Below are 24,589 nucleotides of genomic sequence, written 5' to 3' on the forward strand. Positions count from 1 at the left end.
GGAGAGCGAAAAGGAATCTGACAGTTACGGGGGAAACATCGTGTTTTCTACACTTAGAATGGAATCAGGAATTCCAAAGGATTTATTGATTTTCTAATTTCAAGATTAAAGTCATCTCCTCATACTTGGAGATCCTTTGGAATAGGAATAGAAGGACCCAGGTCTCATGGACCACATAAGAATCAAGAACATAAATGGAACTAACAATCATACTTTGCTAAGGAATTAGGTTTAATAACTTACACTCTTAGATCCATCACTCTTAGAGTGCTGTCTCTGGCATGGATGAGGAGACGTCTGCCATTTGGGTGAACTTCCAGATGATTTATAGGAACACCTTTTAGATCATTCTGCATTATGTTCTGAAAGGAATTTTGAATATTGTTTTCAATAAATTCTAAATGTCAAACCCTCATAATATTTTTTACATTAGTTGATTAGATGAAGGAAGTATACAAAATTTACACCGCACTATAATCTGGTTATCTCACCTGTGTAATGACACTAATGTTTACCAGATTAAATGCTCTGTCCAATATGTGACTCAGGCAAACTAAGGGCAAATTAACTCATTAGCTGAGCAGCAAAAGCCTCATCAGACCAAGTGCCAATTAGGTAATTAACTGCTATCCATTAAGCTTCAGTTCCATCCAGGAATCTCATTGTTGTAATCCTGATCTGAAAAGCTGGCAGCCTCATGGAGGTGAGGAGCAAGGATAAAGGCCTAGATGTGGCAAGAATAAAGACCCAGACAGTACAACCATGAAGAGCTCTACTGATGAACAGGAAGTATTTTTCTTTAGGGGTGGTGGGAAAGGGTTTGAGCATGGGCTGGGGTTTACGGGGAGATGGGGATCAGAGGCAAAAGCAGAGTTGGCTTTCAGTGGCCACCCCGCTGCACTCCGTAAATGGCAGATGGGGGCAAGTGGAAAAAATTTGGCTCACATTCTCGAAGGAAGATCGCCCTGGTTTCCCTGGTAGAAAAACAGCCATTTTGTTACCTGCCAACGCGGCTGATAATCAAACTATGGGTGGCCAAGGCCTTTACATGGCCATTAATCGTTCGCTTAAAAGCCTTAATTGCAGCAATTCAATGTGATTGCATGTAGATCTTACTGAGAAGTTAACTGCTGAGGGGTGGCGGGAAGCAGGTGAATATATCTCTGGAGCAAACCTGCCAAATTATTTGTCTTTCCTGCCATCTTCCTTACTACTTCCAAAAGAGGGGAAAGTCATGCCTTTACCACAAAAGGTAAAAAGGGGTGAGACAGCAAGGGTTTTCACGGTAAGCTAAAATCAGAGGTTGTTGGGAGGACAAGCACAAGAGGAAATCTTCTCATGTACAAAGAATTTTCTGTATGCTCTATTAAGGACTGAAGAGCAAATTGGGGGCTGGGGAATGGGAGAAAGGAGGAAGAAAAAGGTAGCTCGGTAGTTAGCATTGCTGCCTCACAGCGCTAGGGACGTGGATTTGATTCCATCCTCGGACAACTGTTTGTGTGAAATTTGCACATTCTCCTGTGTCTGAATGAGCTGCCTGTGGGTGCTTCAGTTCCCTCCCACAATCCAAAGATGTGCAGGTTAGGTGGATTTGGCAATGCTAAATTGCCCATAGGGATGTGCAGGCTAAATGGATTAGCCAATGGGAAACACAGATTTACAGGGCTGGGGGGGAGGGAACGTTCAAGGTGTGACGCAATGGGCCGAAAGGTCTGCTTCTGCACTGCAGGGATTCTATGATTCTGTAAAGATGAAAGTGCTACAGATTGAGAAGAATTTGATGGAAATGCAAGTTGTTTGCAGATGCAAAAGATTTAACAAAATGGTCAGAATTTATTCAACTTTCATCAAATAACTAATCTTTTACGACAATTGCATATTATAATCTGTTGGTATATATTCTAAAACATTTTATAACACAATGCTTAGAATAGACCTATTTCAAAGGAAAGTTGTCAAATAACTCCTCAGGTTGGCAATTCCTTGGCATTAAATGTGAAACAACTGATGGACTATTTAATACCTTTGTAGGGTGTACTATTGTCGATCAGAAGCTGTGGTGGTTACTTAAAACCAACGATCTTGGAAACAAAAATTACTTGCTTGCCAGGTATTATTTTCAATAGATTTCTACTGTGCAAATCATGAAATACATAAGTAATCACCATCTATCAACAAATTGATCATTGCTTTGCCATTGGAAAGTATTGATACACTTTGGTTTATTAAAATCAGAAGCCAAAACTCCAAGGTGTGAACTGCAGAACATTTGAGTTTTTTGAAACTATACCTCAGCAATTGTCCACTGTTGAACCAAGCTTTCTGGTGAAGTTTGATTTACAACAGTGCTCCAAAAAATAACCAGTCCTGAACTGTCACCGGAGAACATGCGTAGCCCTGTAAAAAAACAAAACAAAAATTCTTATTTGGTTCAAAAACTACACATAATACTGCTCTTGCATTCTTTTTAACACTATTCTAATAAACTTAGACAACCAGTGAACAAATGAAAAAATTATAGTAGAAAATATAAAATACATTTTCAAAGAACTATTTCCATATTTTTTGATTTTCTGTATTAAAAATAGGTGGGAAGGAAGATGGACAGGTTAGGTCAGGTCAAGAAGGTGGAGTAGTAGAGGAGGGCTGGACCTGGGATGAGATGGGGGGGCTGCAGAGATTTGAAAGCTGGTGAATTCTATGTTAAAACATATGGTTGTAAGCTCCTGAGGCAGAAGATAAGGCCTTTTTCTTCCAGTTTGTTTTGACGTTGGATGAGGTGTGGCCTAAACTGTCTAATTTCCTTCCCACCTATTTGCTCCACCCTTCCCACTGACCAATCACAATTACTTGCTACCTGTATCAACCTATCGCCACCCCATCTACCTCTCCCCTACCTTGACCACTCACTTTCTATTTATTTCTTAGCACCCATCCCTCTCCCCAGTCCTGATGAAAGGTCCCGACCTGAAACAGCAACTCCCCTGCTCCTCTAATGCTGTTTGACCTGCTGTGTTTTTTCCAGTTCCACACTTGATCGCCTCCTGACTTGTCCAGTATCTGCGATCCTCACTTTCTCCAAGCTCCTTTTATAGCTTCCAAGCTTTGTCACAGTATTGCTTGTATTGTCTACACCTTATTACTTCAGGTTCCTGAAACTTACATTACTTGTCACTATGATTCCCTTTTAAAAGCCAAACATTTTCTTGAATCAAACAGTACATTTGCAAACAAACTGAGTTGTGTTTTCTGAAAGGATAAGATTGCTCATTTTACCAGGCATTAATTAGCCTACCCCCCCTCCCTTCATTGAAACATTCTGGATGAAACTATTTCTTTATAACTTTCTCTTCAAGTCCATCTTTTACGACAACATATTCTCAATCCCTGATTGTAAATTCATGTTTACAACTGCATAAATATGTTGCCATTTGAACTGTACAGAATTCTTTTCCTAATGGAGTTAATCTCCATGTTCCTATAACTTTTCTATAATAAATTTCTACGAACCATAAGATTAGATTAAGCTGAAATGCCATCCATGTCTTACAGCCCTAGGCTTATCTGAACAAAAATTGTTTTCACAATGGAACTAAATACCAGTTTAATCAAAAGGGGTAAAATAATAATCAATTTTGGGTTTATTAGTTCCTTCCACATGTAAAATGTGAATTATTAGTAAAGTAGTACACACAACTTAATTCAAATGTTGAAAATAAAGAATCCCAGAATAAAATGTAGCATATATAGATCAATTCATGACAAATAAGAGATAGAAATATTATTGGGGTGGGGAGAAATTAGAGTTGAATCTACCATCAATTGAGGAGTGACTGTGGCGTGGTGATAATGCCACTTAAATGGTAATCCAAAACAACAAACTAACGTTCTCAGGACATAGGTTCAAATCACACCATGGCAAATAATAAAAGTCTGGAATAAAATATTAACCCAATGGTGTCCAATATAATCACTGTTGATTGTCGTAAAAATTCATCTGGTTCACAAATGTCCTTTAGGGAAGGAAATGTGCCATATTTACCTTGTCTGGCCTTTTTTGCTCCTGATCCATAACAATAGTGGTTGACCTTTAAATGCCCTCTGGGCAAATAATGATGGCCTAGCAAGTAACAAATATCTCCCATAAAAATCTAACTTAAAATGGCAATGATGTTGCTGAATCGCTGAATAGGTATGAGGGGCCGAATGCCCTACTTCTGCTCCTAAAATAAATTATAGCTATATGGCTATATATACATAAATTCAGAAACTCTTCAACATTGATACAGGTTGATCAGCTAAGTTGAAGCTAATTCTAAACCCCATGCCTTTTATTTTGGACATTAAAATAACTTACAACAAAATAACAGTAATTCTTTATTGTAACTCAAATAAATATCAAGAAGAATTCATAACCTAATTTTAAACTTGACAAGAACAGTAATCCTTCCATAAACTGATATTCCTGAGGGGCACTACTATTATATACCAAACTACATTTATGTAGCTCCTGAAACAGCATAAACATCTAAAGATTCTTCACAGCAGCATTATTACACAGAAATTTGTGACGACTGGGAGGTAGGCAGTAAAAAAACTGATCAAATAGCTGAGTTTTAAGAGGCATTTTAAAGGAGGAGAGACAAAGTTGAGAGTTTTAGAAAATACTTCTCCAGCTTTGGGTTTGAGCTAGTGAAGCTGGCAATGGTAGAATGATTAAAACTGGAAACACGCAAGACATCAGAAGTGGATGGGCAAGGAGATTTCAGAAAGTTGGAGAGATAAAAGGGGTTATAGAAATAGGGAGGGACAAGTCCAGAGAGGATTTAAAAATGGATGAAAATTTGAAAATCAAAGTGTTGTTGAATCAGTAGCTAATGTAATGAACACCGAGAACAGGGATACAATGAGAATTAGAGATCTGTTGCAATAATCGCAATATTATCAAAAAAAACTGTGTAGTAGATTCAATGTTTGGGTTGGAATCTACAATAAATAGCTTCCATTAGTTTATGAAGTTTCCAATATGCACTATTACTCAGTGGCTGTCTGCATAAAACTGCCAGGGTGATAATGAGAAGAACAGCTATGAATTTTCAGTTTATAGGTCCTTCTTTTCTGTATTATAAGATATCAACACAAGATCAATTTCTATCTCCTATGTATTAATTGTAACTTAATTTGTAGTATACACACCTGAGTCAGAAGGTTGTATGTTCATAGAGTCTTAGAGATGTACAGCATGGAAACAGACCCTTCAATCCAACCCCATGTCAACCAGATATCCCAAACCAATTCAGTCCCACCTGCCAGCACCCGGCCCATATCCCTCCAAACCCTTCCTATTCATATACCCATCCAAATGCCTCTTAAATGTTGCAATTGTACCAGCCTCCACCACCTCCTCTGGCTGATCATTCCATACACGTACCACCCTCTGTGTGAAAAAGTTGCCCCGTAGTTCTCTTTTATATCTTTCCCCTCTCACCCTAAACCTATGCCCTCTAGTTCTGGACTCACCAACCCCAGGGAAAAGACTTTGCCTATTTACCCTATCCATGACTCTCATAATTTTGTAAACCTCTATAAGGTCACCCCTCAGCCTCCAACACTCCAGGGAAAACAGCCACAGCCTCTTCAGCCTCTCCCTATAACTCAAATCCTCAAACCCTGGCAACATCCTTGTAAATCTTTTCTAAATCCTTTCAAGTTTCACAACGTCTTTCCGATAGGAAGGAAACCAGAATTATACGCAATATTCCAACAATGCCCTAATCAATATCCTGTACAGCCGCAACATGACCTTCCAACTCCTGTACTCAATATTCTGACCAATAAAGGAAAGTATACCAAACGCCTTCTTCACTATCCTATCTACCTGCAACTCCACATTTAAGAGTAATGAACCTGCACTCCAAGGTCTCTTTGTTCAGGAACACTCCCTAGGACCTTAACCATTAAGTGTATAAGTCCCGCTAAGATTTGCTTTCCCAAAATGCAGCATCTCGCATTTATCTGAATTGAACTCCATCTGCCACTTCTCAGCCCATTGGTCCATCTGGTCACGATCCTGTTGTAATCTGAGGTGACCCTCTTCGTTGTCCACTACACCTCCTATTTTGATGTCATCTGCAAACTTACGAATTGCACCTCTTATGCTCGCATTCAAATAATTTATGTAAATGACAAAAAGTAGAGGACCCAGCACCGATCCTTGTGGCACTCCACTGGTCACAGGCCTCCAGTCTGAAAAACAACCCTCCACCACCACCCTCTGTCTTCTACCTTTGAACCAGTTCTGTATGCAAATGGCTAGTTCTCTCTGTATTCCATGAGATCTAAACTTTGTAATCCGTCTCCCATGGGGAACCTTGTTGAATGCTTTATTGAAGTCCATATAGATCACATCTACCGCTCTGCCCTCATCAATCCTCTTTGCTACTTCCTCAAAAAACTCAATTAAGTTTGTGAGACATGATTTCCCACATGCAAAGCCATAGTGACTATCCCTAATCAGTCCTTGCCTTTATAAATACATGTATATCCTATCCCTCAGGATTCCCTCCAACAACTTGCCCACCGCTGACGTTAGGCTCACTGGTCTATAGTTCCCTGGCTTGTCCTTACCATCCTTCTTAAACAGTGGCACCACGATAGCTAACCTCCAGTCTTCCGGCACCACACCTGTGACTATCGATGATATAAATATCTCACCAAGAAGCCCAGCAATCACTTCGCTAGCTTCCCACAGAGTTCTAGGAATAAAATCAAACCTGTCACTCCCCTTGGGCACTGAGGGAATGCTGCACTGTCAGAAGTCCTGTCTGATTTCAGGTTGATGAACAATATGACTGCATTTCAAATAAGGGCAGTAGGAAGTCACCCTAGGCTGCCCACCCAATAATTATGCCTCAATCTATACCACAAAGAGCAGGTTATTAAGTCATTATTGTGGACACAGCTTTAGAATTAGAGGGGGTAAATTCAGAACAGAAATGCGGTGACATTTCTTCAGCCAGAGAGTGGTGGGCCTGTGGAATTCATTGCCGCAGAGTGCAGTGGAGGCCGGGACGCTAAATGTCTTCAAGGCAGAGATTGACAAATTCTTGATGTCACAAAGAATTAAGGGCTACGGGAGAATGCGGATAAGTGGAGTTGAAATGCCCATCAGCCATGATTGAATGGCGGAGTGGACTCGATGGGCCGAATGGCCTTACTTCCACTCCTATGTCTTATGGTCTTATTATCCCAGTGCTGTTTGTGGAGTTTGCTATGTATAAAATGGCCGCTGCAATTCCTTCAGTAAAAATGACAACACTTCAAATGTACTTCCTTGGTCCCTTACTTTGGGATCATATGGATTCCATATATTGCATTTTTCTTGAGTTCTAATTGCTTCTTCAACCATATATACCTAATGAGCTCCAACAAAAAGAGCACCCACAACCTGCTGTGGTGCTGATTGTTCTGATAAATGAGAAGTCATAAAGACGAAATTTTACTTAATTCACTCTGGAGAATGCATATATAATGACTGTGAATGTCAAGAAGAACAGTTGAGTTCAGAAAAACAAATTATTTCGAAAGGATGAACACAGTGTCCAGTTCAGAATTTATAAAATAACAATAAAAACCTTCACATTTACAACAATATCTCATCAAATAATCTCCCACTCACCAGAATTAGTGGAGTCAGAAATAGCATCAGTGGTGAAATATCACAACAAACCAAAATCTTCAGTCTGTCTTAATTATCTGCCTTAGGTATGTTGTTGTCCAGCAGTTTCTTGTTTTATTTTAAGAAAAAACTATGAATTTTGTTTTACTCTTAGCTACATGTTACAGAATAATTGTGCATTTCCAACAAGTTAGCCTTTATGAGGCTTCTGAAGTTATTGCTTAAGCAGTATTTTATCAACCGTGCCAACAGCCGATACTGGTTTTAGTTGCATTTTGATAATGTGAAGTGAACTTTTAAAACCACTGTAGAAAATCTGTATTTCCAATGTAGTACTGCCTCAAGGTTACCTCAAGGTTTGTTTAATGGTTCGATAAAGTGGGATGAAAAGAAGCAATTTGAACAGGTATGGTGAGATTTTGAATAAAGGCAACAGAGTGCTGTTTAATGTTTTCTTTTTTCATCAATGAAACACTCTTTGTTGCAGCAGATGGTAAGACTGACGTGAGAATTAAAACAAACCCAAAATATTGATATGTTCTGAAACAGGGCAGCAGCTCCCCCGAGTGCTCCACTTTAGTCAATGAACAGTTCCTACCAGCCATGCCTACAATAGAGTCAAAATGAGGTGCTGTAGTCAGGTTGGAAAGCAGAGGCTCAAAGGCATGGGTGGAGATAGATTAATGCAAAGTGTAAAGGAAGAAAAGGAAGTTGAGAAAGCAGAGGAGAGTCAGTAAGTGAGAGGGTAAAGGAGTAAAAACAGAAAATGCAGGAGAAATTCAGCAGGTTTAGCATTATCTGTGGTGAGTGAAGCAGAATCAGATTTGAAGACCAATACGATAAGAGGACTGCAGAATTGCAAATATATTATCGCCAAAAGAGAGAAAAAAAGGATAAACCTAACAATTATTACCAGTAAGTCCAATGTTGCTTTTGAAATCATAACCTGTCAGAAAGATAACACTTACTTGGATAAGCATGGATTTATGGAGAGTGAAGAAGAATTTGTTAAAGACAATTTGTTCTGGACTAACTTAATAAAGCTTTCAGATAACATAGTAATGAGGCTGGATGAGGAAACCAGTTGATGCTTATATGGATTTTCAAAAGGAGATTGTTAAAGTACTGCAGATTTGGCTCAATGGCAAAATTAAACATGTGAAAGAGTGAGCACAAATTCGATGGACTGAATAACTTCCTTCTACTTTGTAGCATTCTATGTTTCTATGATTATATGCTCCTGGGACGGAAGACTTGCACCAAGAATAGAAGACTGACTGCAAAGATTCTATAATTCTCAGCTGGAGAGACTTTAGAGAGAAAAAGTTTCTAGGAAAAATTCTAATTTTTGAGGAAGGTGAGTTTAGAGAAGCCCAGTGACACTGTTGGTTTAGGATGAGATGGTGTAGTGAGAGTTGAGAGGCAAGATGGCCCAGAATAACAGCTTCAGAAGTTACAATGGCAGTACATTTATCAACACTGAAGACTTTAGCTTTGGATAGCAAGAACTTAAATTTAACAGGCATATAGGAAGCTTTATCTTCACGTCTAATGGGATAAAGTAGTGGAACAGATCCAGAGAAAGTGTTAATGTTGCTGACTGTTTAGAATTGAAAATCTTTCGTCTTTTGGAACTTGTGGAGGAATGTATACCTGAAGTATATAGGGAGACAGCTGAAAATACAAATATGGTGTTATAAATACAGGACCAGAGAGAGAAATCATGAAAAATCTCAATCCATTAATCATATTCTGGAACAACTTTAAATTCCTGAACTTGGATAAGTTCAACAATTCTATATGATCTAGAATTTCATCAAAAACACTCTGCACTATATTCATTTTCCTGCTGTGCCCAAAGTCTTCCCAGAAATCATCAGAACAGCTAAACTTTTCAATTTATATCCTTTAACCCAAAATGACTCTGTCATTTGTGAGATTTAACTTTTGTGATTTGGAGTCAATAACCAATACCCACACCAAAATAGCACAGAATTTTTAAAAAATGTTGCTGCTGGATAAATTATACATGTTATGAATGTTTTGATGAACTATACTAAAGTTTAAAAGAAGAAAACAATGCACTTTTATTAATTAAGTAATGGGTTTCACTGTTTAGGTTGTTTAAAAGCATTCCTGTAGCATCAGATTATACAAAATAACTGAATCAACCACCGTCATTATACACAAGGTGTATTAGACATAGTAAAATACATCTTCAGAATAATGATAAAGCTGCTGGCTCACAATTTTCAAAAAACTTTTTGTTATATAAATAGAACACAGTAAATATGAACTAACCTTCAGCATCAAAACACAGTGTGTTAATGAAGCTCTTGTGACCATCAAATTCCTGAAGCAACTGACCATTCACTTCATTCACATTTATATTCCAGACACGGATGATGGAATCATAACCTCCTGTAACTACAAGGTACTGCACAAATGGGTGATATTTTGCAGTATAAATAAATGAAGGGTGTGGAAGGATCTTTTCAGCTGGACTCTGATAGTTTTCTGTATTCCAAACCCTGAAAAGAGTAAACACATCAGGAAATGTTAATTCAGATTTTTTTAAAAATCGTATGATATGCAAAAGTAATTCGAACATTCAAAAGACAAAAGTTTTTTTTTCCAGTAACTACATCTTTATTATTTAAGTTACATCAACAATGTATATTTAAAATTACAATTTTATATAATATTGATGCGCTATTCCAGCTGATCTCTATATTAGGTCAATCGTTCTTAATTACTGATTCAGGGAAAGATGTGAAGAAGCATTAAGTTACAATGACACAATGTTAAATAAGAAACACTTGAGTAGGTATCAGCCACACAGTACAGAAACAGAACTTTTGATCCAACTTGTCCGCACCAACCAGATATCCTAAACCAGGGGTGGGGAACCTGCGGCCTTCTTGGCCATTGTGAATGGCCTTTTGAATGAATCCAAATTTTGCAGAACAAATCTTTTATTTTTTATTAATATGTTTTTTTCGTCCTTTATTATTTTTATTTTCAGAGAGTAAAAGAAAATTCAACGAAATAATCCTCACAGACTGGCTACCACAATTTTCAAAAATGTGAATTTTGAAGAATATATAATTGAAGTTTCTTGGATGCAGCCTTATTAGATTACAACTAACATAATGAAGCCTTACAACATGAAAAGGTTCCCCATCTCTGTCCTAAACTGATCTAGATCCATTTGACAGCATTTGTCCCATATCCCTTTAAATCCTTCCTATTCATATACCCATCCAGGTGTCTTTTAAATGCTGTAATTATACCAGCCTCCACACTTCCTCTGGCAACTTGTTCCGTACACATACCATTCGCTGCATGAAAAAGTTGCCCCTTAGGTCTCTTTTAAATTTTTTCTCCTCTTATCTTAATATTTGCCGTCTAGTTTTGAACTCCCATACCCAAAGAAAAAGACCTTGGCTATTCATTCCATCTTTGCCCCTCGTGATTTTATAAACCTAAAAAATGTCAGCCTTCAGCCTCTGTCCAGGGAAAAAAAATGCCCCAGCCTATTCTGCCTCTCTCTGTAGCTGAAACGCAATATCCCATAAATCTTGTCAGCACCCTTTCAAGTTATCAGCATCTTTCTTATAGCAGGTAGACCTGGATTGAATTAAAAGTGGCCTCACTAAGGTCCTGTACAGTCGCAACATGATGTCCCAATTCCTATACTCAATGCACTAACGAATGAAGGCAAGTGTGCCAAATGCCATCTTGTTTACCTGCTTTTAAAGGACTATGCACCTACACCCCTAAGAATGTCTGTTGGGCAACAATCCCCAGGGCTCTACCATTAACTGTATAAGTCCTGCCCTGGTTTGCTTTAACAAAATGCAACATGTCACATTTATCAAAATTAAACTCCATCTGTCACTCTTTACTTCACTGACCCATCTGATCACAAATCCGTTGGACTCTGAAATTACTCATCCTGCAAACATACTAACCATATCTCCTATATTTGCATCTAAATCATTTACATAAATTACAAAAAGCAGTGGACCCAGCACCAATCCTTACAGCACACTGCTGGTCACAGGCCTTCAGTCTGTGAAACAACCCTCGAGCACAACCTTCTGTCTCCTACATTTAAACCAACTTTGTATCTAATTGGCTAGGTCCCCCTGGATTCTATATGATCTCACCTTGCCAACAAGTCTATCATGCGGAACGTAACATCTTTCTGATGTCCATGTTAACAACATTCACTGCTCTAACTTCATTTGTCACCTCTTCAAAAATCTATCAAGTTAGTGTGATACAGTTTTCTTTTAAAATAATGTTTACCCCTTCACCTCTCAAGGTTCCAATATCTACATACAACTTGCACCAAAGCTTGCAACAGGAGCAACTAAATAGTAATTAGGAAGGGGAATTTAGCCCTTCTTACCCCAATTATGAGGCCAACTGAAGGCACTTGCTTAATGCTACTATAATGTTTCACAAGCATGGCAGCCCAAAAGCCTCATCTAAGTGCACATTCCTTATGATCTAAGAAAAGGACAAAAACAAGCTGCTGGATCAGAGGACTAAAACATTGACCAGAGTCAGCTAAGTGTTGGCAGGAAACCCCATGAATTAAGTGTCCACTGTTCCATCCTCTCTACCTTTGTTCATGTAGACATTTAAAAACAACTCATACCAACCATATTGTGGAATCAGCAGCATATTACTAGGGTCACTTGAACCTTTAATAATGCTTAAATATTTATTTACATATGGTGGATGGGCTGATTTTGGCAACTACCCTCCATTATATGGGGTGTGTTTTGAGGTGGGAAGGAAATGTCAGGCTAGGTACCTGACTGATTTTATATGTTTGCCTTCCGAAAATGCATCTGTGGGGGTATGCAATATCCATTCATTGTTTCCAGGCCACATCATCCAAGATCTAGGCGCACACACTCTCAGCTAGAATTCCACCAGCAGGGTTGATGGTATGGTGGTAATGCCACTGGACCAGTTATCTAGATTCCCAGGCTAATATTCTGGGAATCTAGGCTTGAATTACACCAAGGCAGCTGGAGGAATGTGAATCCAATAATTAAATTTGGAATTAGTAGCTGGTCTCAGTGACAGTGACTATGAAAGGATTGTCAATTGTCAGAAAAACACATCTAAAGTCCTTGAGAAAAGGAAATCTGCTGTCGTTACCTTCATTGGCCCACATGTGACTCTGGCCTATAGCAACATGGCTGACCTCTAAATGCCTTTCGAACTGGACTAACAAGTCATTCGGCAGTATCAATCTACTATAGGACTATGGTGAGGAATGAAAGCATCTAGCATTGATCTAGCTTCTCAAACAACGGAACACACCCAGCCTTAACAACTCTGCATTGAAATCAAAAAATGCTGGAAATCACAGTGGGTCAAGTAGCATCCACGGAAGAGAGCAAGCTAACATTTCAAGTCAAGATGACTCTTCATTTGCGGTTCCAGAATCTGCAATAATTTGCTCCTGAACAATCTTGCATTCTCCCCCTTACTAATAACTGAGAATTGTATCAAAATAGAGACAGCTACTATAAAGACTAGACAAGCAATAGCCTGACATGGTCACACACACATAATCGTATTTTACAATGTCCCAGACATCACCATTGCCATACCAACAATATAGGCAAATGCACCTGAAACTAAGTATACAAGTGAAATTGTAAGCAATCTCTCAATAAAATTCCATGTCATGTTTTAATTTCCCCAAATTGAACTTGAGATAATTTTTTACTTCTTATAAACTTGAAAGTCAGGAATTGGAAGGAGGGAAGAACTCAAGAAAATTACAATTACTAGTGAAGTGAGCTGCTAATTGACCTGATGGATTTCATCTTAGGGTCTTAAACGGAGTTGGAAGTGAGACAGTTGATGCTTTGATTTTAATTTTCTATAACTCATTAGATTCAGTGAAGGTCATTAGATAATTTAATATAGTTCCTTTAGATTGCAAAACAGCTAATGTAACTTCTTTATTCAAAAAATTAGCTAAATATCTTTCATAGGAAAAATGATGCTATTCTTAAAAACATAACAGGGCACAAGGTAATCAAAGAAAGTCAACAGATTTTTTTTAAAAATCCATTCATGGGATGTTTGCGTCACTGGACAGGTCAGTAGCTATTGCCCATCCCTAATTGTCCAGAGGGCAGTTAAGAGTCAACAATATTACTATGGGTTTGGAGTCACATATGACTCAAGACCAGGTAAAAACAGCAAACCAAATGGATTTTTCCTGACAAGTGACAATGATTTCATGATCATCATTAGATGCTTAATCCAGATATTTACTGAATTCAATTTTCATGGCAGGATTTGAACCTGGGTCCCAGAACATTACCTGAGTCTCTGAATTAATTGTTTAGCAATAATACAACAAGACCATTGCCTCACCTAAAGAGGAAGTGTTACAGACTAGATCAAAACCCCTCAAAACATATCAAGGAGATAGCCTAGACCCTAACTTTTATCTTATTTAAGAACAAGTGTAAGGCAATTTGTTCCAAATTTGATTCGACTGGTCATACAACAGACTTTAAGCAAAACACACTTCTTTCTTTGTGTTTAACTGTAGTGAAAGAATAAAGAATTGGCATAATTTTAACTCTATCAAAATACTTAACAAAATAACATATATTTTAACTACATTCGTCAACTGGTCCAACACAGCAGCATCTTTTAAACACACTTTTGGCAAAAGCAAATTCAGCAAAACCGCTTTCCCTCACTTGCTACCTCTTCCAGTCCAGATGAAGGAACACTGACTGAATGAATCTAGCAACAGAGACAGCTGTACCAATCAGCTTCAATTCCAAAAACTCAAGCTCTTCAGCAACTGAAAGCAAAACTAAAAGCCTTGGTCTGTGCAAGTCTGATTCCACCAATTAAGCTTCTTTTGTCTGCTTTAAAAACAAAGCTATGTACTTTGCTTTCCATGGAGCAGACACATCAGCACCAGATTTACAATCCCCTCTTCAACAGAAACAGACCAGAAAAAGTTCTTCTGAAAAGTACATAGTTTGACAGGAGTCAAAGAGAAAGTCATGTTTAACTAATCTACAGGCATTCTTTGAAGGAGTAGCTGGTGCTGTGGATAAAGGAGAACCAGAGGATGTACCTGTACTTAAGTTTGATCAGATTTCTGCACAAAATTAAAACTTATGGTGGTGGGGATAACATATTGGCAAGGATACAAGATACAAGGATACAATGCTGGGGCCTCAACTTTACAACTCATGTAAATGACTTGGATGAACGGACTGAAGGTTATGAAAATGAAATTTGCTGATGATACAAAGATAGGCAGGAAAGTGAGTTATGAAGAGAACATAAGGAGCCAATAAAGGGATGTAGGTAGGTTAAGTGAGTGGGCAAAGAAAGGACAAATGGACTATCATATGCCCAACTATAAGAAGTATGTTTTTAACTTTAAGAAGGTTCAGAAGAGATTTACCAGGATGTTGCTGGATAGGGAAGGTTTGAGTTATGAAGAAAGGCTTGATAGGCTAGGAAGCATAGGAGGTTGAGGGGTGACCTTACAGAAGTTTATAAAATCATGAGGGCAATAGGCAGGTTTAAAGGTAGCTTTTAAAGGTCTTTTTCCAAGGATGGAGATTTCAAGACTCGGGGGCATATTTTTAAGGTGAGAGGAGAGACATTTAAAAAAAGACATTGGGGTATGTTTTTCACACAGAGGATGGTTTGTATGTGGAATGAACTTCCTAAGGCAGTGGTGGATGTGGGTACAATTATGTTTAATCGACATTTGGATAAGCACATGAATTGGAAATGTTTGGAAGGATATAGACCAGGAGCAGGAAGGTGGGACTGGCTTAGTTTGGGGTTATGTTCCACACGGACCGGTTGGACTGAAGGGTCTGTTTCAGTGTTGCACGACTCTATGTGGAAAAGCATGAAATTGTTCACTTTGGCAGAAAGAATAAAAAAAAAGGCATATTATCTAAATGGTAAGATGCCGCAGAGCTCTGAGTTGCAGAGAAATTTGGGTGTCTTGGTGTATGAATTGCGGCAGGTTAATATGCAGGTGCAGCAAGTAATCAGGGAGGTCTTATTGCAAGAATTGAGTGCAAGAATAGGGTGATTACACATCCGCGATATAGTGTATTGGTGAGACCACACTGGAGCACTGTGTATAGAACCAGACACTGTACTTACAATAGTGTATTGGAAGCAGTTCAGAGAAATGTTTATTAGACTAATACCTGAAATGAGGAGTGATTTATGAGGAAAGGCTACACAAGGCCAGGCCTGTATCCTGTAGAGTTTAGAAAAGTCAGAAGTGACTTAATTGAAGCATAGATGATTCTGATGGAACTTGACCAGGTGAATGTTGAAAATTTGCTTCCTCTTGTTAGAGAATCTAGAATTAGACATCACAGTTTAAAAATGAGGGGTTGTCCATTTAAGACAGAATTGAGGAAATATATTTTTCTCTTTAGAGACTTGAGAGTTTTTGGAATTCTCTTTCTCAAAAGGAAGTTGATGCAGAATCTTTAAATATTCTTAGGACAGAAGTAGACAGATTCTTGATTACTCAGGGCTGAAAGATTATTGGGGTTGTATAGGAGTTGAGGTTAAAAGCAGATCAGTCATGACATTATTGACTGTGGGGCAAGCTCAAAGGGCAAATTCTTGTTCCTTGTTCATATGTCAAGGCAAAAGTAAATAAAACTGATTATCAAAATGTTGAAAGATTATCAGGGATATGTTGGAATGTAGAGTTCTGGTTAAGATGAGATCTTTTGTCATGATCTTATTGAATGGCAGATCAGCTCGAAGAAATGAATGGCCTACTCTCGTTCCTCCTTCGTGTGAAAGCCAGTAGTCAATAACAAAGCTAAACTCTGTTGCCACTCAACAAGCTGCATACCTCAGTTTGAAGTACGAACTTCGAATTTAAACCTTGTTGAAGTAGTTGCTGAAAAACATTTTTATTTCAAAGCTGAGTTGTGGATTTGAGATAAAAATTAGGTGCCATATCCCAGGTTTCACACTCAAAAGTTCAAACAAACAGTAAGCAGCAGCAATCTCAAATCTTTATTGTTTTATAGAAAAATGATGATGACATTGGTGAGCTATTTTTGAGTGACAGCATCAGTGGTATTCTAAACAGGGAATGGAATCAATAGCTTCAGGCAAAGAGATTGCAACAAATAAAAAAGTTGCAGTACGTTTAAGGAGTTAGTCCATTCTATCAGAAGAAATTAATTTGAAACGAGCACTAACCTTACTGTACCATCCGATGATGCTGAGAGAATGGTTTTATCATCATTTGACCAGCATAGAGAGTACACAATGTTAAAATGTCCATTTAATTCTCCTAATAGGTGCCCAGAAGGAATTTCATAAACTAAATCATTAAATGAAAAAGCACAAAGTAGTCAGTCAAATTGGACAGTGTCAATTATTTGTAACCACATTTTCAATTTCTCAAGAAAAATTCATCACTTTTTTGGCATAATAATTTTGCAATTAATTGTACAATAATTAATTTTGAAAGAAATGCATTTTTGCTTTCTTATTTAGTGCAGACAAGTCATTTTATATTTTATGTAACAGTGTAGGCATCTGTATCACTTTGAAAGTTTTGCTTTTACATTAAAAACAATGTGACGCAGGACTGGAGTAGGAGTGTTGCTGGTGTCTACCTTGGATGGCCTTCCTTTTCTCAAGCAAAGGTGGTGGCTCCATGAGCATTGTATATACAACAATGACTGCTAAAAACACTAGAGAATTCTGTGTGAGTTTGCAAAATCATTCATGCCAAAAGAAAGTGGATGTAAACATACAAAATAAGATTTAAAACTTTAAGCTTCGAAGTGCCATTTTAAAATCCTGAAACTTTAGGAGATTAAATTGTAGCCGAGAAGACATAACTGAAGAACAACAGTAGATTTTTTTTCTAATTGTTGATTGATATTCAGACCTAGATCACTGGCAAAAAGTATTGACAGTCAAACATATAATATAGCACATGATTATAACATGTACAGAATTGCTACAATAAAAACTAATTCCCCCTTATTTTTCCTTCACTTTTGATAATTCTCACCCATAATAAAATGGCCTTTTCGGTCAGCACATGATGCTGCCAAACTTCTTCCATCGTGAGAAAATTGTATGAAGTAACATCCTGTCTGTCCTCCTCGAAATGATAGCAAAAGCTTGTTTGGAATACGACAAACCTAAAGGAAGTGGTCACATTGTAAATTTTATATGTCAGCACTGTCATTAGAGAAGTAAGGTAACATGTAAGCAGCATTCAGGAGAGTACTTTAGAAGGAAAAAGTTAACACAAAAAATTAATAAAATTTAGATATGAAGTGGAGGTTTTATTTTTGGTGATAATAAAAAGGTAAAGTTGTCATAGTCTTATCGGACTACAGGGTTGCTCTCTCTTTTGAGAGAGAGAAATGTGATGGTAGTTTAACCTGAGGGTCAGCACACCCCAGGTGAGAGGAGGTGTCTAGAACAAGACTCCATCATGGTAGCCTCAGCCAGTGCAGGAATTTAATCCACATGGTTGGCGTCACTCTGCAGTCCAAATCAGCCATCCAACCAACTGAGCTAACTGACTCCGAGTGATAGTACAAAATGGGCAATAACCCATTTTACGCCTTCCATGATTGGTTCTATTTCTGTTGCAGTCACAGCATAAGTTAAGTGAGCTCAATTTACCTGTCCAGGTAGTCTAGTCCACTTCAAAAGATCCAACTTCTGGTAATCTAGAGTTGATGAAACAGCTCCTTGTGCCAGCTCAGTTTGAAGATCATTGAATGAGATAGTGCCTTGTTCTCGTTGAACAGCCATCATGGAACGTACAGAGGGATTTACCTATTTAAAAGGCACAACTACTTAAAGAAGAACTTGCATTTCACACTGTGCTTTTCATTGCCTTAGGGCATCCTAAAGTCAATAGAGTGTTTTTGAAGTCTAGTCGCAGTTGAAACTTAGAAAATCTATTGAACAGGACTTGCTTCAGTTGTCTTTTATGTTTCACTTATGTATTGTTCACAAATCACAAAAATGTTACAGTGCACAAGGAGATTATTTGGCTATTAATGTATATACTAGCTCATTAAATGAGCTTCATTTTCTAAAGCCAATCTTTTATTTTTTGCCCCACGGCCTAGCACATCACTTTTATCCAAACAATCATCCAATGCTCCCTTCAGTGCCTCAATTGAACTTACATCCACCATACTTCCAGGCAGTATGGTCCATATCCTAAGTACACATGAGTAAAACTATTTCCTCACGTCACTCTTGCTTCTTTTGCAGATTGCTTTAATCTATGCCCTCTTGTTCTTGTTTCTTTTACAAGCGGAAACTGTTTTTCCTTATCTGCTTTATCTAGCCCACTCATGACTTTGAAATTTCGATCATATTTCGTCTTAGACTTCTTCTCTCCAAGGAGAACAGAGTTAACTTCTTCAGTATATCCTTATAAATGAAGTTCCTTATTCCTTATCCCTGGAAGCATTCTTCTAATTGACGTCTGCACACTCGCTAATGCGTTCACTTCTTCCTAAAATGTGGCACCCAGGATTGTGCACAATACGACAGCTGAGGTCAAACAAGCTTCTTGTACAAGGTCAACACTACCTTTTGCTCTTCTTAATGAAGCTGAGCATACTGCACACCTTACTTACTGCTCTCTGTACCTGTCCTGCCATTTCAATAATCTATGTACTTTTACAGCCAGGTCTGTCTGCTCCTGCAACCTCCCCCCCGTACTTAAAATTATATCCCTTATTTTATAATGTCTTTCAATATTCTTCCTACCAAAATGCATAAACTCACATCTCGCTATATTGAAACTCATCTGCTACCTATCTGCCCACTCCAGCAACTTGTTTATGTCCTTCTGGAGTACTACACAGTCTCCTCACATTCATCCAAGTTTTGTGGCATCTGAAAACTTTGAAACTGCCCCTGCACACCCAAGATCTCAAATATTTATATATATCAAGCATCATTACACTGAACGTTCACAAAATCCAGCATGAATGTTCCTTCATCCTGATCAATATCCATCGACCATTAATCGCTGTTTTTTTTTAATCACTCAATCAATTTTGTATCCACATTGCTGCAACCTTTTTATTCTATGACCTGTTGTGTTGCACCATATCAAATGTCTTCAAAAGAAAAAATAGTGGGCTTTTTACTAAAATATATAACTGCTATTAAGATTCTGTTAACTTAATCAGTATCTTAGAGTTACTGACAAGTAGCATCATTAAGATCCTTATTAAAGTAATGTTCCAGATCAGACTACAAGAAAAAAAGGTTATGAAAGGTTTTTACAGGTCTTCTTTAAAAATGCTTTAGAAAGAGAAAAAAAAGCAATTTGTAAAATAAATACCTATCAATCAAAATGTTAAAAGCAATTCACATATCCAGGAAATGTACAACAATGTGTTTAGCCTTTCAAAGGATCTTAAAAAACACTCACATTTTGAGGTAGCCTTAAGCCTTTCACTGTAACGTACAAAGTTGAAGGGTAATGATTCCAAGGGCGTTTCTTCCACCATTCAAATACATCAATGGAATTGGAAAGCTTCTTGATTTTTACAGGTGGATAATATAACTGCAGGCGCAGTTTTCGATCAATATTCAACACTCCATTAGCACCCACCAGCTATGAAACAACAGAGAAGTCTATGTTCACATGTGGGACAAACTAACTGAAGCATAAATTGGAACAATCACAAACATATGAGAATACATAAAGACAACGTGCCCAAATTCCTCAGGGCCCACTCCACTTCCTCTATGTCAGAGATATAATCCACTGCAGGAAAGAAGAAAAACATCATTCTTTAATTTCTGTCTTGACAGAAGTGTAGCTTAGCCTCAGGATAAAGTCATCAATCCTCTCTCAGAACGAATTACTGCCATTTAGGAAAGGTTTAGAACTTTTCTGAAGATCTCAATTAGAACACCAGTTTCTGATTTCCCACTGAAGGTCAGGAATTCTTCAACTTTGCAGCACATACCCTTAATATGAGAAACAAAGTTTGAAAGAAGAAGCCTCATACAAAGAATTAAATGCTCAAGCAAATGAAATGGAATTTACCAGATAAAACCTAGACTGTTTATTTCCAGCTTTAGGAATTTCAGGCCAATCTGTGTCTGTGTAGGTAATACTGCAGAACAAAGCTGGGCAAGTGGTAGAAGTGTCGATGGGAAAACATTTTGGCAACAATGACCACAATTTGATAAGGTAGTCAAGTAAAACGACAAGGAAATAAAAGTTAAAGGAAATAAATTTTTTGAACTGGGGGAGTACTAATTTTAATTTTATGAAAGACTGACCAAAATGGATTTGGTGCAGCTGCCTGTAGGAAAATTTACACCAAAGCGATGGGAGCCTTTCAAAAAGCAAACAGTGAAAATGCAGGGCCAACATGGTCCCGTAAAATGTGAACTGTGGAACCAAAAATTCCAGAGAACCCAGAATATTGTGGATGTACAGAATTAAATAAAGGTTAAAAAAGGGAGTTTATGGTGGATATCAACGGCTCAGAATATCAGAAGCCTTAGGGGCATATGGAAAGTGCAGGGAGTTACTTAAAATTGAAAGTAGGAAAGCAAAGAAGGGGCCATGAAAAAAACACCGACAGGTAAAATAAAGGAAAGCCCAAACACATTTCATAAGTATAGAAGATCAGGGGAAAGTCATAACCAATGAACGTGTGGGGCCAAGTGGCAAACCACAGGTGGAGCCAGAAAACATAGGTGAGGTTTTAAACAAGTTCCTTACATCCGTACTCAAGTTAGAGAAGAACGATAAAGGTACAGAAATCAGGGAAGAGGGCAATAATATACTTCAATAACTTACAATTGAGAGAGAACAGGTATTAGCAGGCTTAAAATTGGATTAGTCACCAAGTCATTGTGGGAGGCAAAGAGGAGATTGCAGGAAGCCTAATATTAATTTTAAAACCCTCTTTGAACATAGGAGAGATGCCAGTGGACTAGAGGACAGTTATTGTGGTATGTTTATTCAAAAAGGGTGGTAAGGATAAAGTTGGGAATTACAGATCAGTGAGTCTAACATCAGTTACAGGAAAACTACAGGCAACGATTCTGAGGTACAGAACTATGAGAGGCAACGATTAATCAAGGGTAGTCAGTATGGTTTTGTCAGGAGACCTGACAAGCTTGACTGAATGTTTCAAAGAGCTATGATGAATGGATGTAGTCTGCATGGACTTCAGTAAGGATTTTGACAAGGTTCTGCATGGAAAACCCATCAAATCCAGGGAAATTTGGTAAATCTGATCCAAAATTGGTTTAGTGATAGGAGGGAGAGCATGGTGATTGAGAGTTATTTTTGTATCAATGTGTCTGCATCCAATAGCATAAGGTTTGGTGCTGGTGTTCTTATTGTTGCATGTAACTTAATTATCTTACCATGAATATAGAAGGTGTGATGAGCAAGTTTGCAGACATGAAAATTGGCAGAATAGTAAATAGTGAGGAGGAAAGCCTTAGGCTACAGAGGGTATAGACAGTCTGGTAAGGTGGCAGAGAAATGGCAAAGGAATTTAATCCTTCAAAGTGTAAGTACTGCAATTTGAAAGGACCAATAAAGCAAAGGAATATGCGATAAATGGAAAGACACTAGGAAATATAGAGGAATAAAGGGACCTTGACGTGTATGTCCATGGATCCTTTCGTGGAACAGGATAGGTGGATAAGGTGGTTAAGAAGATATTTATTAGTCGAGGCTTTGAATATAAAAACAGAGTGGTTGTTGTGGAGCTGCATAAGATGTTATATAGGCCACAGCTGGGGTACTGTGCCCAGTTCTGGCTGTCACACAAAAAGAAGGATGTGAGTGCACCAGGCAGGGTGCAGAGGAGATTCACCATTTTTTTTGCCTGGACAGGTGCGTTTTAACTATAAAGAGAGATTAAATAGACTCAGATTGTTTTCTATAGAGCAGAGGAGGCCAAGGGAGGACCTGATTGAGGTGGTCAATATTATAAGGAGCACTAATAGAGTATAAAGGAAGTAATACTTTCCCCTCATTGATGGATTAATAACCAGGGGATATAAATTTAAAGTGAAAGGGTTTACAGTGGATTTAAAGAAGAATTATTTTCACCCAGAGGGTGGTGGGTATCTGAAAATTGCTGCCTGAAAGGATGGCACTGGCAGGATCCTTCACAATATTTAAAACATACTTAGAAGATCACTTGAAGTATCATAGCATACAAGTCTATAGGCAAAGTGCTGGAAAATGGGACTACAGTAGATAGGTATTGATGATTGACATTGACATGGACATGATGAGCCAAAAGGCCTCTTTCCTTGCTGTAAAACTCTATGGCTCTAACCCAGTAGTCCACTAATAGCTTTCAGATGTAGGAAAACACAACTTGCAGAGATTCTGGTTTACATGTGCACCACATAACTCTCCATATCACAAACCAAGACACAAATCTAATCACAAGACAATAATTTACCAGGTTAGCCAGGAAACAACAAAAATGCATCTAAACTTTGACAACAAATTTCTAGATGAAAATAGTCAGGTTATGATAATGTATTTAAAACCTTGCTTGCATCCATTTGTTCAGATTTTCAGGTTTCTATTTTATTCAGTCATGGGACGTGAACTTTGCTTGCTAAGCCAGCATTTATTGCCCATTGTTAGTTGCCCTTGACAGCATGGTGGTGAACTGCCTTTTTTTAAACAGCTGCAGTCCATTTGGCATAGGTAGACCCTAATGCCACTGGGAAAAGAGTACCAGGATTTTGACCCTGTTATACTGAAGGAACAGCTATATATTTCCAAGTTGGGATGGTGAGTGGCTTGGAAAACTTGTAGATTGAGATGTTCCCATTTATTTGTTGCCTTTGAACTCCTAAACTGTCATGCACTTGTGTTTACTAAGTGCTCTCTAAGCAGCCCGAGTAAATTTCTGCAATGCACCTTGTAAATAGTATACACTGCTGCTCCAGAGCATCATGGTAGAGGCACTGGGTTTTTCTAGATATATTGCCAGCCAAGCAAGTTGCTTAGTCCTAGTGTCAAGTTTCTGGAATGTTGTTAGAGCTGACTCATCTAGGCAAGTGGGAAGTATTTTATCACACTCTTGACTTGTACTTTGTAGTTGGTGAACAGGCTTTGAGGAGTCAGGAGGCAAGTTTGTCACTGTAGGATTCCCAGACTCAGAAGGCAACTTACTCACTGTAGAACTCCTAGCCTCTGGCCTGTTCTTGTAGCCACATTATTTATATGGCTAGTCCATTTTGGTTTTTGGTCAACAATAAACGCAAGGATGTTGACAGTGGGGATTCAATGATAGTAATGCCATTAAATATCACGAGAACATGGTCAGATTCACTCTTGTTTATGATGATCTTTACCTGCCACTTGTGTGGTGTGAATGTTACTTCCAGTTGTCAGCCCAAACGTGGAGATTACCCAAATCTTGCTGCATTTGGGCATGGACTACTTCATGAGTATATGAGGAGTTGCAATTGGTACTGAACTTTGAGCAATTACTAGTGAACATTTCTGACCTTATAGTAGAGGAAAAGCCTTTGATGATGCAGATAAAGATAGTTGGGCATAGGACTCTACCCTGAGGAACTCCTGAAGAGATATCTTAGGAACTGAGATGAATGAAACTGTACAATCTAATCACTTTCTTTGTACCAGGCATGAGTCCAAACAGTGGAGACTGTCCCCTGATTCCCACTGTCCTCATTTTTGCAAGGGCTTCTTAATGCCACTCTTGATCAAATGCAGTGTTGATATCAAGAGCAGTCACTCTCATCTCACTTCTAGAATTCAGCTCTTTTGTTCATTTTTGAACAAATGCTGCAATGAGGTCAGGAGCTGTC

At 38.2% G+C, this 24,589-nt stretch overlaps 1 protein-coding gene across 1 annotated transcript in view; it reads right to left on the minus strand.

The window, feature by feature from the left end:
- The window catches only part of ahi1 (Abelson helper integration site 1), a 258,275-nt gene that overhangs the window by 161,423 nt on the left and 72,263 nt on the right, over window positions 1–24,589 (minus strand). Inside the window, exons 9-15 of the mRNA XM_060857049.1 lie at window positions 20,181–20,366; window positions 18,401–18,556; window positions 17,775–17,907; window positions 16,949–17,072; window positions 9,980–10,209; window positions 2,291–2,397; window positions 244–362 (exon numbers count right to left, since the gene is read on the minus strand). Coding sequence (XP_060713032.1) covers window positions 244–362; window positions 2,291–2,397; window positions 9,980–10,209; window positions 16,949–17,072; window positions 17,775–17,907; window positions 18,401–18,556; window positions 20,181–20,366 — 1,055 coding nt within the window. The remainder of the gene's footprint in view (window positions 1–243; window positions 363–2,290; window positions 2,398–9,979; window positions 10,210–16,948; window positions 17,073–17,774; window positions 17,908–18,400; window positions 18,557–20,180; window positions 20,367–24,589) is intronic.

This window comes from Hemiscyllium ocellatum, chromosome 3 (genome assembly GCF_020745735.1).
Source record: "Hemiscyllium ocellatum isolate sHemOce1 chromosome 3, sHemOce1.pat.X.cur, whole genome shotgun sequence".
Taxonomy (NCBI): Eukaryota; Metazoa; Chordata; class Chondrichthyes; order Orectolobiformes; family Hemiscylliidae; genus Hemiscyllium; species Hemiscyllium ocellatum.